At 51.4% G+C, this 20,542-nt stretch overlaps 1 protein-coding gene across 7 annotated transcripts in view; it reads left to right on the top strand.

Moving 5' to 3' along the window:
• The window catches only part of LOC148780949 (uncharacterized protein At2g38710-like), a 68,367-nt gene that overhangs the window by 8,477 nt on the left and 39,348 nt on the right, over positions 1-20,542 (top strand). For 3 of the 7 annotated variants that reach the window (XM_088874597.1, XM_088874596.1, XM_088874595.1), the window contains exon 3: positions 20,327-20,447. The exons of the other annotated variants lie outside the window; for them this stretch is intronic. In XM_088874597.1, coding sequence (XP_088730723.1) covers positions 20,327-20,399 — 73 coding nt within the window. In that variant the 3' untranslated portion in view covers positions 20,400-20,447. The remainder of the gene's footprint in view (positions 1-20,326; positions 20,448-20,542) is intronic. 7 annotated transcript variants of the gene reach the window in all.

Below are 20,542 nucleotides of genomic sequence, written 5' to 3'. Positions count from 1 at the left end.
AAAAAATCCCGGCCTTAGCTCCAACAAAACAATCCGGCCACGATGCCAACAAAAATCCGGCCTCAGCGCCAATAAAAAATCTGGTCCGAGCGCTAACAAAAAATCCAGCCCCTGCACAAACAAAAATCTGGCCCCAGCTCCAACAAAAAAATCTGGCCCCAGCGCCAACAAAACTCTAGCCCCAGCGCTAACAAAAAATTTGGCCGTTGGGCTAACAAAAAAAATTCAGCCCCGTCGCCAACAAAAATCCGGCCCCAGCGCCAATAAAACATCTGGCCCCAGCGCCAAAAAAAAAATCATGTTAAAGGACCAAACCCAACTCTCTAGGCAAAAGGCCTAACACAATTATCTGACCGAAGGACTAAACAAAACTCTCCGATCAAAGGGCCAGACACAACTCTATGCTCAAAGGTCCAAACACAACCCTTCGGCCAAAGGGCCAAACACCACTCTCCGCCCAAAAGGCCGAACACAAAAACTTTGGCCAAAGGGCGAAATACAACTTTCCAGCCAAAGGGCTAAGCCCAACTCTCCGGCCAAAAGGTCGAACACAATTATCCGGCCAAAGGGGCAAACAAAACTCCAGCGAAAGGGCCAAACACAACTCTCCGACCAAAGCGTCAAACACAACCCTCCGGCCAAAGGGCCAAATAAAACTCTCTGGCCAAAAGGCCGAACACAAAAACTTTGGCCAAAGGGCCAAACACAACTCTCCGGGTAAAGGGCTAAACATAACTCTCCTACTAAAAGGCTTAACATAATTCTCTGGCCCAAGGGCCAAACACAACTCTCCGGCCAAAGGGCCAAACACAACCCTCCAGCAAAAGGGCCAAACACAACCCTCCAACCAAATGGTCAAACACAACTCTCTGACCAAAGGGCCAAACACAACCCTCTGACCAAAGTGCCCTAAAAGGGTGCCTGCACGAGTCAGCCCCAGTAAGTCACGTACCCAAGTGAAGTTGGTCCCCACCTCACGTTCAAAATTTCTCTCTTACTAGTTGGACACCTGCCCTTATTCTATGAACAAAGTTTTCGAGAGAGCGTTCTCAGGTCCAGGGTCCTCCGAACTCGAGACACGTGTCACCCGATCACTTAGATATCGGGAGGCGAAATTGAGGCATCCGGCCATATTAACGACTCCACTGGGGACTTACTGCCCCTTTGTCGGTTCACTCTTATTTGGCAGGTATCACCTTTTATTTTTTGCACCACATTCCATGGCATCTGGTTTATTCAACTCGTTCATCCGAGTAGGGGATTTCCTTACTTGTGACCATCTCAAGGAAGCGAGCTTCTCAAGTCTAATTCCCTGCACTCCTCTTGAGTTAGGACTCACAGTCGGGCTCCCATATTCTTTTCTAAATTGATGCGAGAAGGGACTTAAAGGTCCTTAACTCCTCCCTTTCTAGTCTTGTGGACCCTCCACTAAGGCCCCTCGCATTGGTAGCTCGCCTGCTATCACCCACAGCATGCACCCTGCTACTGGTAAGTCGCTTGCCAATCATATTGTTGAGGTATGCCGAAAGGCTGCCCTGTCTGCTTCCACAAAAGGAAAGTAGGTTGCCACTGCTCCTGAGGGTCGCTGCAAGGCCACCCCCCATACTCCTTCACCACTTCGAACCTCTATGTCTGGAGGCTCGATTCACCGAGGCGGAGATCCTGGGGCCTCCACCTCTCGAACACACTTAATGGCTCGCTCGCTCGAGCCACACCTCAGGGCAACTTTCATGCTGCATTGAGCTTGCGTCCAAGGCCAGGCCTTCTCAGCCGAAACCTTGTACGCGCCATGCATCTGCATCCCACAGCTTAGGGAAGCACCAATTCTACTCCAGCTCGTGCACACGGGGGTCAACCACTTTGTCCTTCCTCTCAGCACACACGGCTCCACCCTGTGAGAGATAGGCTACCACCCAATCCCTCACAAACACAAGCTCGTAGGTCTCAGCCTCTTAAGGTCGAACTAGCTGATCAAGCTCGGGCTGGCTCCCAAGTCGTCCAAAGGGCTCTCTCCAAAGGTGCACACACGCCAACTTCACAGGTTCCTCCCCGATCCCGACTCAGGCGGAGTCGCTAGCTACTTCCTTCTTCTATCACCTTTTCTTCACTAGGTAAACACCTCAAGACCTGGTACTCAAAGGTTTTCCCTAATAGTACCATCTTGAATTAGCCACTTCAGGTCAACCATGCACCCAAACCTCACAAGGGAACTCAAGGCAAAGGCCTTGTAGCAGACAGAAGCCTATAGCCTCCAAGGCAGCAGCCTATCCTTGGACCTCACTCTCTGCTCCAGCTGATGAACACATCCCTCGCATGCTCAAGAAAGATGGGGTAGTCCAAGTCTCGGCTCAATTCTAGACTGAAGTCTATTGCAGCCTCAAGATCAAGCAGAAGAGAGGCCTGCAGCTCTTGATAGAGAGGTCTCTAAGGCAGTTGAGGTTACCACTCTCCATGACCTCCTGTCTCACAATCCCTTCTTTCCTCTTCGACTTCTAGAACCTGAACCAGAAATCCAAGAATATTGCATAGTGGTTACCGTCACAGGAAAAGACCAAACTGTCAAGAAGTCACGGTCCCAAGACCGTCAAGAACCAATTCTCACACGGTCAGTGTACAAGACTCGAGTCCAGTCGGGGCACGCTGAGCCCCTACAGATTAACCTGTCGTGTACTACTCGTCAATCCCTGCAGTCTAATACTCCACTTGGCTCTGACCCTCCAGAAGAAACAGTCAGCGCCATGGTGATCACCGAGCCGACTGTTGCTCAAGAAGAGCGGATGAACAGGTTCGAGGTGATGATGCCATTCATTCTCGAAAAGACGGACCGCTTGGAAGCCTTCAGGCCCCCTGCTTCTTCTTCTCACCATGAGGCCAACTCCCCGGCTGGTGAGGATACAGCTCCCAAGCAATCTCCCCCTTTGGCCTCTCAAGAGAGCTCTACTCCCCGCATGGTGTCGCAAGCCGATATAGATGCCATGGTCACCCACAGTCTCAAGACTAAGATCTCAAGCATGCAAGGGCCACCACTTTACTAAATGCCCTACCCCTCGTATATCGACCAGGTGTCGTTTCCTCCAAACTACCAAAAAAGGAAGCTCCCCTTGTTCAATGGCACTACATCCCCGCACCAGCATATCATATCGTTCACTTCTAAGTGGCTTGTCGAGAGACGGCAGCTGATTGACAACTACTCCTCCGTCAGTTCATCGAGACTCTCGAAGGGCCGGCCTTCCAGTGGTATGCTCAGTTACCTCCAAGCTTGGTACACACATGGTAGGAAATGGAGCAGTTATTTTACCTAAGCTTCTATGAAGTCTAGGGAAATGTGGAAACTATCAAGCTCCTCACTCTGATTCAACAGCCTGGTGAGCTAATCGATAAGTTCATCGCCTGATGGAGAGAGTTGGCAACCTATCATGCCACCCCCATGATGGAAAGAGAAGCAGTCCAGACTTGCATACGCAATATGCTGCCCGAGATCACCCTGCATGTTGAGGCCTCCAATCCAACCTCCATGTTCAAGCTTATCTTTAACGAAGTTCGTATAGAAGGTCTGTCCAAACACCATGGTGGATCCCGTCAGCAGCCCTCCAGCTTGAGAAACGCCAGGGGCAATGGCAATTTACGCTCCACCAATCAGAGCAACTAGCAAAAAGCGGTAATTAGTGCAGCTGTCACCATCACTGACACTAAGAAAGCCGCCCCTCAAACCTTAGACCTCTCCAAAGTCGTTGTCCCAACCAAGGCACAGACAGAACCCCAGAATGGAGCCAAGCAACAGTAGTCCTATAACAAGGTCCCGCCTCCTAAAAATATAAATCAAAATGATTATTGGATCCAACACCAGAACAAGGTGTACCCGTTCAAGAAGGAGTGGGTTCCTGCGCTGCTTCGGTTACTCCTAGAGCAAAATATGATCCAGCTACTTGAGGTTAAATTCCCAGAGCATCGTAGACAGGAGGCACACGAGAGATATTGTGCCTATCACAGGAGAATAGGTCACCCCACTCAAGAATGCTATACGCTCAAAGACAGTATCGAAGCCCTTATCAACGAGGGTCAGATAAAGCTCGAAGAGTTTAAGAAAGCATTTAGGGCAATTGAGGCTTCCACATCACAACGATTCAAGAGGATGACAAGGCACATGCTGTCCTTCGAGCAATATTTTCGATAATGCTCGAAGAAGGTCTCATCACGCTGAAGCCGACAAGGCAGCCCAAGTTCCTGCCTCCAAGAACTGAGAACCTCTGATGTTTGTATCATCTGATACGAGGCCATGACCTAAGCAAAAGCACTGGCTTCCATGAGCTCTTGGCAAAGAAGATGTAGCAGCACCAAGAAGTTCATGGTAAGTCAGAAGGACACCCTCAAGTCCCTATTCCGGCAATGCAGGAAGACCTCTCGACACAAGCGTAGGGAAGTGAGCAAGACCCTCTGCATGCCCTCTTCTAGGCAATGCTCCAACAGGATCTTGTCACTCCCATGCCCATCAGGAAACCTAATCGTCTTGCTTAAGGTACAGAAAATCTTTGGTGCCCATTTCACCAGGTATGGGGCCATGAACTAAGGGAATGTTATCGCTTCGAAGCGGTAGTTGTCGAGAAAGTATAGAAAGGCCACATAGTTTGCATCATCCTTTCAGAATGCCTCCAAGCCATCACCCCCGCTCAGGAGGAAATCCCACTACAAGTCCCCTATGAGGATGCCCTAAACCCTTCAAAGCCCTCAACTTCTCAAGCGTGGGAAGTCTATCACGGGTGAAGTAGGTTCAAATCCCTGAAGAGTGAGGCAATTCTCTAGGCCAGGGCTACTCATCAACCCATCATGATGGACCACACACCTCTCAAGGGATCCAAAAGGAGACGAGCACCTAGGTCAGCTTGCCTAAGGAATCATATTCCTCAGCCACCAGTCGAGGAAGAATTTTTCAAGCCCCTTCCTCCACTGCCGACCTTACATGACTTCATCGCAGGCACAACTCGCCTTATCCCTTCGTCCAATATGGGTGATGACGTTAAAAGCATCCCCCAAGGGTCAGAGCCTGGACAAGACCTAAAATACCCCCTGCACACGTCCAATTCTAGTGATGATGTAAAAAGTTGCCCAGAACACTCTAACTCTATTTCTTCTTCCTCTCCTCCCTCTTCTTCTATCTCTTTCACATGTGCAGTTTGGTACTGCCCAAACTTCGACTCTCTAAACAGAGAGCTCAGAGTCACCAACATCAGCAAGTCGTAGTGGAAGCATCTAAGAAAGATGCTGGCCCAGGCGGCTAGATTCTTAACTGTCACCAAGGCTCTGGCAGCCCAAGCCAAGACCTAGCCATCTTCAAGCCCCTGTACTAACGAGGCTTGCCATGTGATCCAGGTTCATGAGGTGCAAGCCCGCTCAAGGCAAGTACTGAGTGATCCTAGTCAGGCTGCCATGGACTCCACGATCACTGAATCCTAAAGTCAGCCTTGTGGTCCGATAGATCAACCATGTTTCAAGCTGACCCTTTCATTATCTGGTCCGACAATGGTTCAGGAGTTGTCTACCACACTGGGGCCCTCCAGGTAGCAAAAACATCAGGATCTTGGGTCTTTGCACTTGAGATTGATAAGAAGCATCCTAAGTCCCCTGATGAAGAGTTGTAAGAAGCTCCGGAAGAGTGGGAAGAAGCTAGTCAGGCCACAGCAGATGAGCTCGAAGAGATAAACTTAGGGGACGAGGCTGACCCAAGGCCAACTTTCATCTCGGCGAAAATGTCCCTAAGGGAGAAAAAAAGTTATATCTCCTTCCTCCGAGCAAACCGGCATATCTTTGCCTGGCATTATCATGAGATACCTGGCCTAGATCCTCAAATCATTGTCCATCATCCCAACATTGATCCATCCATCAAACCCATAAAGCAGAAATCGAGAAGGTTTAGACCCGATCTTGAGATGTAGATTAATGCTGAGGTGAACAAGCTCAGGCAAGCTAGATTTATACGTGAAGTCAAATACCCAAGATGGTTGGCAAATGTTGTCCCAGTCAAGAAGAAAAATGGCCAAATCAAGGTCTGTATCGACTTTCACAACCTGAACATTGCCTGCCTCAAGGACGACTTCTCCCTGCCATTCACCGAGATGCTTATTTACTCCACGACTCATTATCAGATCTTCTCCTTCATGGATGGGTATTCTAGTTATAATCAGACCAGGATGGCACCAGAGGATGAAGAGGCCACTGCATTTTTTACCCCAAAAGGTGTCTTTTGCTACATTGTGATGCCTTTCGGGTTAAAGAACATCGGTGCCATGTACCAACGAGCCATGATGAATATCTTCAAGGACATGATGCACAAGGAGGTCGAGTGCTATGTGGATGACTTGGTGGTGAAGTTTGAAGCAAAAGACACTCACATGAATGACATTATAAACGTATTTGAGCGGCTATGGCATAACCAACTCAAGATGAACCCCTTGAAATGAGCCTTCGGAGTATGCTCAGGAAATTTCTTACGGTTCATTGTGAGGTATCGTGGGCTAGAGATTGAGCCGATCAAAATCAAGGCGATCCAGGACATGCCACTGCCTACAACCTTACACGAGCTTCGCTCCCTCCAAGGGAAACTGACCTACATTCGAAGGTTCATCTCGAACCTCTCAGGACAATGCAACACATTTGTTGAAGAAGGACACACCCTTCATATGGGATCAGACGTGCCAAGATGCACTTGATGATATCAAGCAGTACTTGTTGAATCCTCAGATACTCTCCATGTCAGTGTTAGGAAGGCCTCTCATCCTATACGTGACCGCTCTTGATGAGTCACTCGGGGCACTCCTAGCACAGAAAAATGATGAGGGGAAAGAAACAAGCCTCTACTATCTCAGTCGCAGAATGTGAGGCGCCGAGAAGAATTATCCTCCCATCGGGAAGATGTGCCTAGCCTTGATATTTACAGTATAGAAACTCTGCCATTACTTACTCGGTCACGAAGTCAAGTAAATCTCAAAGGCGGACCCGGTCAAGTTCCTTATGACCTGGCCAGGCCTGTCAGGACGCTTGGCCAAGTGGGCACTATTGGTGATGGAGTTTGATATCACGTATGTACCACAAAAGGCCATCAAAGGTCAAGCCTTAGCAGACTTTCTCGATGCTCACCCAATCCGTTGAGAATCTCCCCTATCAAGTGATCTCCCAAGTGAAGAATTTTTTGTATGGTGCTAACTCGGTCGTGGGAGATGTACTTTGATGGAACATTCCAGTCTAATAGAGGGGGTGCTGGAGTCATGTTCTTGACTCCCGATGGTGGAATGATTCCTTTATCCTTCTCACTCACAGAGGCATTTTCTCATAATGAGGCTGAATACCAAGCCCTCATAATCAGATTGGCGATCGCCCGAGAGCTAGACCTAAAATAGTTGGACATCTTCGGCAACTCTGAGCTGGTCATTTGATAGCTCAAGGGGATTTATGACATAAGGAGGGATACTCTCAAGCCTTATCATGACATGGCCAAATCTTATATGGCCTAGTTCGATGATTTCCCCCTAAGTCATATCCCTAGAAGGCTAAATTTGCAGGCCGATGCGCTCGAAAAGCTCGGGGCCACCATTCAACTATCTTCACCAGGGCCTACGCCGATCTAGGTAATGGAATGGAGACATGTTGACTTGAGAACCGCAGTTGATGCAGGTGATGAGAGGGATGTCTTCCCTGAATGCCCGCCTTATCCATTTGGAGCACTTTTTGCAGCCAAGGATGTCATTAAGGTAGAGCAGGAAATGTCAATGGGATGTTCTCTTTCGCCGATCGTTTGGGGGAATTCTCCTTAGATGCATCGATGCACAAGGGTCAAATAAGGTCTTGGAAGAAGTGCATTCAGGTATCTGTGGGCTGCATCAGTCCGGCCTAAACTCTATGAACGCATATGCAGACTCGGGTATTATTGGCCTTCAATGGTGACTGATGCCCAAACTATGCTAAAAGATGTTAGGTGTGCCAAATGCACTCAAGCCTCATTCATCAGCCCCAAGAGCCTCTCCATCCTACAGTGGTATCATGGCCCTTTTCTCATTGGGGTGTGGACATTATAGAGCCCATCGACCCTCCTTCTTCATTGGGCCATGCCTTCATCCTAGCAGCGACAAATTACTTTTCTAAGTGGCCTGAAGCGGTCCCTCTTAAGCAGGTTCCAGGGGCCACTGTGGGCAACTTCGTGCGTCCCCACATCATATATCAGTTTCGGGTTCTGGACAGAATAATATCTGATAACGGGCCTGTTGGAAGACATTTTTCTTCATCATGGGTCCCCGATCAATAAAGGCTAACAAACAGTGAAAATTCTGATAGTCACATAATGGCCCCAGAACTGGTCAAGATCTTCATAAAGACTCTCAAAAGTCTCCTGCCAAGTTTCGTCACATTCTGACATATCTAAGACAATGCAAACTGAGAAACAGTTTCGGCATAATCATCCTCTAACACCCTAAAACGGAACCCTATAACTAGAACTATATTTTCAGTATGTCAAAGTGTCATGGGACCACTGCCCTTGGATCTGGCACGGTTGAAAACCCCTAAGGGTCAAATTTCACCTTAAAAAGACACTCCAAAAAAATTTCTAGGGAAAGATCGAAACAGGAGGAGCCGCATGCTATTCCAGTGTGGCCACCCTGCAACTAAATGTCATTAAAGGGACAGTCATCAATAGTGACTTGCGATGCTTATATCTCCCTTGTCCGAGATCGTATTGTGCTCAAACTTGTTGGAACGTGTTCGTCTCTTCAAAACGAGCATTTCGATATGTGACACGCCTCGCGACGATGCCTGAGCGCTATGAAAAGCTAGAGAGAAGTTGCTCATTCGTGAAGAAAGTTACAGAAAAATCAGCAACGTCGCACCTCGCTCAAGCAGCAAAATCATGCCACTTGCGAACCCGATCAACGCTAAACCAGTTCCATCACGTGCATAAGGTCTAGGGCTATCTCTAGTTCGAAACCTGTGTCGGATTCTGCACACGAAGCCAATGAATTGACTGCAAATTCTGGCATTGAAATTCCAGATTCCGGCCAAAACTCCGAAGTTGCAAAATCTTCGTCCGGACACAGAATCGAGCTGCGTTTGTTATCATGTGATCGTGATGGCATGCTCAGTGTGAGCCAGCAAATAAATCAAATAAAAACATCAAGGAATAAGCACACTATCGATCCGAAGTTTTAAGATTAATCCAAATTTCAAGACACATAATCGTGCCCTAAAAACACGATCCATGGCTCGAAGTTGGTATCAAATCGATCGTCATGCCGAGTTCTACGTGAAAACTACCATCTTTCAATCAAACAACCATCAGAACAACCCTGGATCACCCATGAAAAAGCATGCATATTTTAGGGCAGCACAGGGACTGTTTTGAAATTCCACAAATTGTTAGGAAGGAGCAAATCTTTCATGTTGCACCTTATTTTTCAATTTCTTTTAATTAAGTTAAATCTTAATTTCTAGTAATTAAGTTTAATTTTGATCAATCCACCCATATTTTGGCACAATTCTATATATACCACGTACTACCATTGTAGAAGACCCTTCACTTGCTTAATAAGATTTTTTTTATCTTGTCTATTGTTGGATCACATCTTGAGAGGGAGTGGAAGGAGAGATAAACTTTTGGATCAGTACCCTTAGGCCTAGTGTAAACCTCTTTCTCTCTCTTCTCTTTTTCTCTCTTCTCTCTCTTCTCTTCCTCTCTCTTTCTTTCTCCCTTTTCACATACGACAGAGCCCATAGCCGTTTGTGTTTCACTTTTTCTCATTCTCTTTTCCTCTTTTTTTTTTGTGGTCTCGCTTGACTATTATCTCTCTCTTCTCTCTTCCCAGTGGTCTCTCACGACCATCAACCTTCCTTTTTTTGCTTTTCATTTTACCCCTGCATGAACACTTCTTCTATGTAAACCCTCGGGTCCACCTCCTCCTTTTTTTTCCAAATGGTCCCTCATGTTCGTCCCTTCTCATTTCTTTTTTCGTACTCCCTCATAGCACCCTTCTTAGTACACCTTGATAATGACTCTCTCTCTCTCACACCCCAGGTACTCCTCGGTGATGACTCCCTCTCTCTCACGCCGGTCCTATCAGATCACCACGCCCCAAATCCTTCTTCCCCTAACCCGGCGTGAATATAATCCCTCGCCGCGCTGCGCGTGAACATAACCTATCGCCGCGCGAACCTCTACCTATCGCCGTCTCGTGCGAACCTCCTATTGTCGTCTCAAGCGAACCTCTTACCCAATGGTTTAAAAAGCGAATCGGTGACCCTGATCGGGCATCGCAAAAACCGATCCGGATCGGCGAATCGACGATCCAGATCGGAAATCGGCTGAATCGGTCGGATTAAAGCTTCAAAAAAATCCGAAAAATTTATTAAAATTCATTATAAATATTGTTTTTTAGGAATCCAATAAGAAATGAAGGTACTACATTATTAACTTTCATTTTTTCATCAATTTGTGAATATTGAGATGCTCTTTCCCTGTATAAACTTATTTTAACCATTAAATTTGCATCACATAGAAGAAAAATCATAGAATTATCATGGATAAAATATATTATATATGGACTATTATAAAGAGTATACTAATCAATGAAAGAATGGCCATTAAAATCTCGTTTTGGCGAAAAACCCTAATCCGCTAAAAAAACCCAAACTATTACAGCCTAACTAACTATAATAAAAAATTATTACAACCTCACTAATTATAATATTATATACTGAAATTATAATTATTATAATTATTTTATTAAACAAATAATAATAAATTTAAAATATTTTATAATATTATCTAATTTAAAATGTATTATTGACAACTATTAGAAAAATAGTACATTACATGATTTATAATGTAAAAATTAATAAATAAAATAAAAGATTTGGTTATCAATGTAAAAATTAATAAAATGCATACAAATTTTGGAAATAACACTTCAATTTTTCAAAAATTTATTTTTTAGGCTTCTATAATAAATTTAGTAAAAGAGAATGTTAATAGAAAGATGGAGATTTCAAATAGAATAAACTTTTTATTTTTATGTTTTTTATCTCTTTCATATTATTTACAAAAATAATTATACCACTATATACAACAAAAATTAACTGTTATATAAAAAATTAATTTTTTATTTTTCATTTTTTTATGCCTTTTATATTATTTACAAAAATATTTATATTTATACCAACCACTATATACATAAAAAAAATGCAACACATGCCCAAGGGGATTCGACCTTAGGACAACAAGTAAAAAAACAAAAGTCATACCCATCAAGCCATCTAACTACATGTAATTATTAATTGCTGATTAATAGACTATATTTACATTTCATTTTCATTTAATGATGTTTGGGAATTATCCCACATCGAAAGAAGGGTATTCAACTTTGGTATACAAATACCTATATAATATAAATTATAATATGTGTGCAAAAATATTAAGGCAACCTCACACACGTGAGTGTGCGTGGCGCACGCTCGAACGTACTCTCGGACACACGTGTGCACGTGTGAGTGTGTGTGGGGCATGCTCGCACTTGCGCTCGGACCACTTGTGCACGTGTGAGTGAGCGTGGGTCACGCTCGCACGTGCGCTCGGACACACGTGAGTGTGCGTGGGCACACGCTTGCACGTGCGCTCGGACACACGTGTGCACGTGTAAGTGTGCCTGGGGCACGCTGGCACGTGCACTCAGACACACGTGAGTGTGCGTGGGACACGCTCGCACGTGCTCTCGGACACACGTGAGTGTGTGTGGGCACACGCTTGCACGTGCGCTCGGACACACGTGTGCATGTGTAAGTGTGCCTAAGGCACGCTGGCACGTGCGATCGGACATGCGTGAGTGTGCGTGGAGCATGCACGTGCTCTCGGACCACGTGTGCACGTGTGAGTGAGCATGGGGCACGCTCGCACGTGCGCTCGAACACACGTGAGTATGCGTCAGTGTGCGTGCGCTCGGACCACGTGTGCACGTGTGAGTGAGCATGGGGCACGCTCGCACGTGCGCTCGGACACACGTGAGTGTGTGTGGGGCATGCTCGCACTTGCGTTCGGACCACGTGTGCACGTGTGAGTGAGCATGGGTCACGCTTGCACTTGCGCTCGGACACACGTGAGTGTGCGTGAGCACACGCTTGCACGTGCGCTCAGACACACATGTGCACGTGTAAGTGTGCCTAAGGCACGCTGGCACGTGCGCTCGGACATGCGTGAGTGTGCGTAGAGCATGCACGTGCTCTCGGACCACGTGTGCACGTGTGAGTGAGCATGGGGCACGCTTGCACGTGCGCTCGAACACACGTGAGTATGCGTCAGTGTGCGTGCGCTCGGACCACGTGTGCACGTGTGAGTGAGCATGGGGCACGCTCGCACGTGCGCTCGGACACACGTGAGTGTGTCTGGGGCATGCTCGCACTTGCGCTCGGACCACGTGTGCACGTGTGAGTGAGCATGGGTCACGCTTGCACTTGCGCTCGGACACACGTGAGTGTGCGTGGGCACACGCTTGCACGTGCGCTCAGACACACATGTGCACGTGTAAGTGAGCATGGGGCACGCTGGCACGTGCGCTCGGACACACGTGAGTGTGCGGGGGACACGCTCGCACGTGCTCTCGGACACACGTGTGCACGTGTAAGTGTGCCTAGGGCACGCTCGCACGTGTGCTTAGACATGCGTGAGTGTGCGTGGAGCATGCTCGAACCACGTGTGCACGTGTAAGTGTGCCTAGGGCACGCTCGCACGTGCGCTCGGACATGCGTGAGTGTGCATGGAGCATGCACGTGCTCTCGGACCACGTGTGCACGTGTGAGTGAGCATGGGGCACGCTCGCACGTGCGCTCGAACACACGTGAGTATGCGTCAGTGTGCGTGCGCTCGGACCACGTGTGCACGTGTGAGTGAGCATGGGGCACGCTCGCACGTGCGCTCAAACACACGTGAGTGTTTGTGGGGCATGCTCGCACTTGCGCTCGGACCACGTGTGCACAGGTGAGTGAGCGTGGGTCACGCTTGCACTTGCGCTCGGACACACGTGAGTGTGCGTGGGCACACGCTTGCACGTGCACTCAGACACACGTGTGCACGTGTAAGTGAGCATGGGGCACGCTGGCACGTGCGCTCGGACACACGTGAGTGTGCGTGGGACACGCTCGCACGTGCTCTCGGACACACGTGTGCACCTGTAATTGTGCCTAGGGCACGCTCGCACGAGCGCTCGGACATGCGTGAGTGTGGGTGGAGCATGCTCGGACCACGTGTGCACGTGTGAGTGAGCATGGGGCTTGCTCGCACGTGCGCTTGGACACACGTGAGTGTGCGTGGGGCACGCTTGCACATGCGCTCGGACACACGTAAGTGTGCTTGGGACATGCTTCCACGTGCACTAGAACACACGTGTGCATGTGTAAGTTCATTTAGGGAACGCTCGCACGTGCGCTCTGACACACATGAGTGTGCGTGGGACACGCTCGCACGTGCGCTCGGACACGCGTGAGTGTGCGCGGAGCGTGCTCGCACTTGCGCTCAGACCACGTGTGCACGTGTGAGTGAGCGTGGGGCACGCTCGCACGTGCGCTCGGACAAACGTGAGTGTGCGTGGGGCACGCTTGCACGTGCGCTCGGACACACGTGAGTGAGCGTGGGACACGCTCGCAGGTGCGCTCGGACACACGTGTGCACGGGGCACACGCTCGCACTTGCGCTCGGACACGCGTGAGTGTGCGTGGGGCATGCTCGTACGTGCTCTCGGACACACGTGAGTGTGCGTGGGCACACGCTTGCACGTGCGCTCGGACACGTGTGCACGTGTTAGTGTGCCTGGGGCACGCTGGCTGGCACTTGCACTCAGACACACGTGAGTGTGCGTGGGACACGCTCGCACGTGCTCTCGGACACACGTGAGTGTGTGTGGGCACACGCTTGCACGTGCGCTCGGACACACGTGTGCATGTGTAAGTGTGCCTAAGGCACGCTGGCACGTGCGCTCGGACATGCGTGAGTGTGCGTGGAGCATGCACGTGCTCTCGGACCACGTGTGCACGTGTGAGTGAGCATGGGGCACGCTCGCACGTGCGCTCGTACACACGTGAGTATGCGTCAGTGTGCGTGCGCTCGGACCACGTGTGCACGTGTGAGTGAGCATGGGGCACGCTCGCACGTGCGCTCGGACACACGTGAGTGTGTGTGGGGCATGCTCGCACTTGCGCTCGGACCACGTGTGCACGTGTGAGTGAGCATAGGTCACGCTTGCACTTGCGCTCGGACACACGTGAGTGTGCGTGAGCACACGCTTGCACGTGCGCTCAGACACACATGTGCACGTGTAAGTGTGCCTAAGACACGCTGGCACGTGCGTTCGGACATGCGTGAGTGTGCGTGGAGCATGCACGTGCTCTCGGACCACGTGTGCACGTGTGAGTGAGCATGGGGCACGCTCGCACGTGCGCTCGAACACACGTGAGTATGCGTCAGTGTGCGTGCGCTCGGACCACGTGTGCACGTGTGAGTGAGCATGGGGCACGCTCGCACGTGCGCTCGGACACACGTGAGTGTGAGTGGGGCATGCTCGCACTTGCGCTCGAACCACGTGTGCCCGTGTGAGTGAGCATGGGTCACGCTTGCACTTGCGCTCGGACACACGTGAGTGTGCGTGGGCACACGCTTGCACGTGCGCTCAGACACACATGTGCACGTGTAAGTGAGCATGGGGCACGCTGGCACGTGCGCTCGGACACACGTGAGTGTGCGTGGGACACGCTCGCACGTGCTCTCGGACACACGTGTGCACGTGTAAGTGTGCCTAGGGCACGCTCGCACGTGTGCTCAGACATGCGTGAGTGTGCGTGGAGCATGCTCGAACCACGTGTGCACGTGTAAGTGTGCCTAGGGCACGCTCGCACGTGCGCTCGGACATGCCTGAGTGTGCGTGGAGCATGCACGTGCTCTCGGACCACGTGTGCACGTGTGAGTGAGCATGGGGCACGCTCGCACGTGCGCTCGAACACACGTGAGTATGCGTCAGTGTGCGTGCGCTCGGACCACGTGTGCACGTGTGATTTAGCATGGGGCACGCTCGCACGTGCGCTCGGACACACGTGAGTGTTTGTGGGGCATGCTTGCACTTGCGCTCGGACCACGTGTGCACAGGTGAGTGAGCGTGGGTCACGCTTGCACTTGCGCTCGGACACACGTGAGTGTGCGTGGGCACACGCTTGCACGTGCACTCAGACACACGTGTGCACGTGTAAGTGAGCATGGGGCACGCTGGCACGTGCGCTCGGACACACGTGAGTGTGCGTGGGACACGCTCGCACGTGCTCTCGGACACACGTGTGCACCTGTAATTGTGCCTAGGGCACGCTCGCACGAGCGCTCGGACATGCGTGAGTGTGGGTGGAGCATGCTCGGACCACGTGTGCACGTGTGAGTGAGCATGGGGCACGCTCGCACGTGCGCTCGGACACACGTGAGTGTGCGTGGGGCACGCTTGCACATGCGCTCGGACACACGTAAGTGTGCTTGGGACATGCTCCCACGTGCACTAGAACACACGTGTGCATGTGTAAGTTCATTTAGGGAACGCTCGCACGTGCGCTCTGACACACATGAGTGTGCGTGGGACACGCTCGCACGTGCGCTCGGACACGCGTGAGTGTGCGCGGAGCGTGCTCGCACTTGCGCTCAGACCACGTGTGCACGTGTGAGTGAGCGTGGGGCACGCTCGCACGTGCGCTCGGACAAACGTGAGTGTGCGTGGGGCACGCTTGCACGTGCGCTCGGACACACGTGAGTGAGCGTGGGACACGCTCGCAGGTGCGCTCGGACACACGTGTGCACGGGGCACACGCTCGCACTTGCGCTCGGACACGCGTGAGTGTGCGTGGGGCATGCTCGTACGTGCTCTCGGACACACGTGAGTGTGCGTGGGCACACGCTTGCACGTGCGCTCGGACACACGTGTGCACGTGTTAGTGTGCTTGGGGCACGCTGGCACGTGCGCTCGGGCACACTATGGGACACGCTCGCACGTGCTCTCGGACACACGTGTGCATGTGTAAGTGTGCCTAGGGCACGTTTGCACGTGCGCTCGGACATTCGTGAGTATGCGTGGAGCATGCTCAGACCACGTGTGCACGCGTGAGTGAGCATGGGGCACGCTCGCACATGGGCTCGGACACACGTGAGTGTGCATGGGCACACGCTTGCACGTGCGCTCGGACACACGTGTGCACGTGTAAGTGTGCCTGGGGCACGCTGACACGTGCGCTCGGACACACGTGAGTGTGCATGGGACACGCTGGCACGTGCTCTCGGACACACGTGAGTGTGCGTGGGAACACACTTTCACGTGTGCTCGGACACACGTGTGCACGTGTAAGTGTGCCTGGGGCACGCTGGCACGTGAGCTCGGACACACGTGAGTGTGCAGGGACACGCTCGCACGTGCTCTCGGACACACGTGTGCACGTGTAAGTGTTCCTGGGGCACGCTCGCACGTGCGCTCAGACATGCGTGAGTGTGCGTGGAGCATGCTCGGACCACGTGTGCACGTGGGAGTGAGCATGGGGCACGCTCGCACGTGCGCTCGGACACACGTGAGTGTGCGTGGGGCACGGTTGCACGTGCGCTCGGACAGACATAAGTGTGCGTGGGACATGCTCGCACGTGCGATAGGACACACGTGTGCATATGTAAGTGTGCCTAGAGAACGCTCGCACGTGCGCTCGGACACACATGAGTGTGCGTGGGACACGCTCGCACGTGCGCTTAGACACGCGTGAGTGTGCGTGGAGCGTGCTTGCACTTGCGCTCAGACCACGTGTGCACGTGTGAGTGAGCGTGGGGCACGCTGGCACGTGCGCTCGGACACACGTGAGTGTGCGTGGGGCGCGCTTGCACGTGCGCTCGGACACACGTGAGTGTGCGTGGGACACGCTCGCATGTGCGCTCGGACACATGTGTGCACGTGTAAGTGTGCCTGAGGCACGCTCGCACGTGCGCTCGGACATGCGTGAGTGTGCTTGGGGCATGCTCGCACGTGCTCTCGGACACACGTGAGTGTGCGTGGGCACACGCTTGCACGTCCGCTCGGACACACGTGTGCACGTGTAAGTGTGCCTGAGGCACGCTGGCACGTGCGCTCGAACACACGTGAGTGTGCGTGGGACACGCTCGCACGTGCTCTCGGACACACGTGTTCACTTGTAAGTGTGCCTAGGACACGCTCGCACGTGCGCTCGGACATGCGTGAGTGTGCGTGGAGCATGCTCGGTCCACGTGTGCACGTGTGAGTGAGCATGGGGCACGCTCGCACGTGCGCTCGGACACAAGTGAGTGTACGTGGGGCACGCTCGCACGTGCGCTCGGACACACGTAAGTGTGCGTGGGACATGCTCGCACGTGCGCTAGGACACACGTGTGCATGTGTAAGTGTGCCTAGGGAATGCTCGCACGTGCGCTCGGACACACATGAGTGTGCGTGGGACACGCTCGCACGTGCGCTCGAACACGCGTGAGTGTGCGTGGAGCGTGCTCGCACTTACGCTCAGACCACGTGTGCACGTGTGAGTGAGCGTGGGGCACGCTCGCACGTGCGCTCGGACACACGTGAGTGTGCGTGGGGCGCGCTTGCACGTGCGCTCGGACACTCGTGAGTGTGCGTGGGACACGCTCGCATGTGCCCTCAGACACACGTGTGCACGTGGAAGTGTGCCTGGGGCACGCTTGCACGTGCGCTCGGACACACGTGAGTGTGCGTGGGGCATGCTCGCACGTGCGCTCGGACACGCGTGAGTGTGCGTGGAGCATGCTCACACGTGCGCTCGGACACGTGTGGGTGTGCGTGGGGCACGCCCGCACTTGTGCTCGGACACACGTGAGTGTGCGTGGGGCACGCTTGCATGTGCGCTCAGACACATGTGAGTGTGTGTGGGACATGCTTGCACATGCGCTCGGACACACGTGTGCATGTGTAAGTTACCTATGGAACGCTCGCCCGTGCGCTCGGACACACGTGAGTGTACGTGGGATACGCTTGCACATGCGCTCGGACACGCGTGAGTGTGCGTAGAGCGTGCTCGCACTTACGCTCGGACCACGTGTGCACTTGTGAGTGAGCGTGGGGCACGCTCGCACGCGTGCTCGGACACACGTGAGTGTGCGTGGGGCACGCTTGCACGTGCGCTCGAACACACGTGAGTGTGCGTGGGACACGCTCGCACGTGTGCTCGGACACGCGTGAGTGTGCGTGGGGCATGCTCGCACGTGCGTTCGGACACGCGTAAGTGTGCATGGAGCATGCTCGCACGTGCGCTCGGACACGTGTGGGTGTGCGTGGGGCACGCTCGCACGTGCGCTCGGACATGCGTGAGTGTGCGTGGGGCACGCTCGCATGTGCGCTCAAACACGCGTGAGTGTGCGTGGAGCATGCTCACACGTGTGCTCGGACACACGTGTGCACATGGGAGTGTGCGTGGGGTACGCTCGCACATGCGTGTGATGCGTTATGTGTTTGTACCGGGCTGAACCGAATGGGAAGAACCGGGCGGTTCCCGGTTTTGTGTGGAACCGGCACGGGTTGTGCCGGTTCCCGAGTCGAACCGGGCGAGTCCGGTTCGACTCGCCGTTTTTTAAAACACTGCTCTTACCTATTACATCTCTCGCACCCGTCTTACCTATTGTCGTGCGCGCAACAAACCTCAACACCGTGCCCAACCCGTCTCCCCCATCATCGTGCGCGATCGTCAACCTCTTCTCACCGCCATGCGCGACCACTAGCAGCCATAGCTCTGCCACTCTCCCGTGCTCTTCTTCACCCTTTACTTCTCACGTTCTCTCTCTCTAAAAACCAACTAGCTCCCTTGTTGCTGTCTGCCCCGCTCTCCACCTCTGCTACTGTTTTCACTCCATATATACTCCTCACGGCACGCCACAGCTACAACCAGCCAACCTCTGATTTTCCTCTAATTTCTTGCAACCAGCAACCACCATTGCCGCCCCATCACCATCCTTTTTTCAGCCCCTATGTGCCTCCTCCTCAACTCATTTCGCTGCACAAACCACCGTCAGTCCTCTCTTAGGGGTCCACTGATGCACTCCCTTCACCATGTTGTTCCATCAGTAGGCAGTACAGTCGCCACCTCCGCCAGCCCTCTGTCCACCGTCCTCTCCCTGCCATTTCCGTCATCCCAACTCGCCATGCTCCCTTCTTCTTCTCCATCATTCTCAGCCAGCTATGGTCCCCTCTCTCTCTCTCCAGAGAACATCACCATAAAAACCTTCACCACCCCTCTCTGCTGTCCACACTCAGCCATCGCAGCATGTTTCCTCCGCTCTGCTGCCCTCTTTCTTCTTCATCTCCTCCACCCAGTTGCAGCCTCGTTCAGTCATCCCTTGCCGCTGTCTCCACCCAACCACCACATTGCTACATTACCTCCGCCATTTCCATCCCCTTTCTCTCTGCTGTAACCATTTCCGTTTATTCCGCCCTCTCTCACTCTCTAGCTCCTCTCGTTCGCCTTTCCATTCCGTCCCCATTTTCTTCCCTGCAATCTTCCACTTCTTCTCCCTCTCAATAGTGAGCTAGTTCCTCACGTTTCTTTCTCTCTCTAAACGTCCAAACGAAAAATCCCACCCCATTTCTTCATTTCGCCTTGTTTCGTTTCGTTCTTCTTTTTTTCGTTTCATTTTGTTTCGTTTAACCTCCTTCACCCAAAGTAGCTCCTCTTGCCCCTTCTCCCTCCCTAGACCTAATAACCCAATAACCAACACTCTCTCTCTTTATGGACACATCCTCCTTTAACTTATGTTCCTTTACCTCATTTTATTTACTCTACTTACTTTATTTTAATTTATCTTTATCTTCCTTATTTTTTCTACTTTATTTATTTTATTTTATTTTACTCACCTCTTTTATTTTATTTATCTCATTTATTTTATTTTATTTCACTTTATTTTATGTACCTTTTTTTATATTATTCTCATTACCTCATCCTATTTTATTTTAATTATTTGTTTTACTTTATTTCATTTACCTCTTTTATTTTATTTACCCCATCTTATTTCGTTTCATTTTCTTTTATCCCTTTTATTTTATTTTCCTTTACTTCATTTTATTTTCATTCATTTTATTCTTATTTCATCCTAACTCTGTCTTCTAATCTTATTTTATTTCAATTCATCTCTTTCCTTTTCATTTCATCTCATTCCACTTTACTTTTCAATCACTCCATTTTATTTTATTTTATCTTCGACAAGTCAGGGTCCCCAAACCCACTTGTTGGGACGTCTTATGTATGTGTGTGTTTGCAGGAAAGGAGAAACAGGTCAAGGGAAGCGATTCCAAACAAGCCATAGGCCAGGGGGGCTTTCTAACTTGATCTAAGAGGGCGCCTACACGAATCAGCCCGAGCGTGTCACGTAACCACGGAAGGTAAGTCTCGCCTCGAGACCCTAATTCCTCTCTCACCGATTGGCACTCCTGCCCATGTCTTCTTTACGTGGTTCCCGAAAGAACGATCTCAGGTC

This window comes from Amborella trichopoda, chromosome 8 (genome assembly GCF_054954075.1).
Source record: "Amborella trichopoda isolate Santa Cruz 75 chromosome 8, AtrichopodaSantaCruz75HAP2 v2.0, whole genome shotgun sequence".
Lineage (NCBI taxonomy): Eukaryota > Viridiplantae > Streptophyta > Magnoliopsida > Amborellales > Amborellaceae > Amborella > Amborella trichopoda.
Note: the sequence above shows the minus strand (reverse complement) of the source record. Positions and strands in the feature narration are given on the sequence as shown.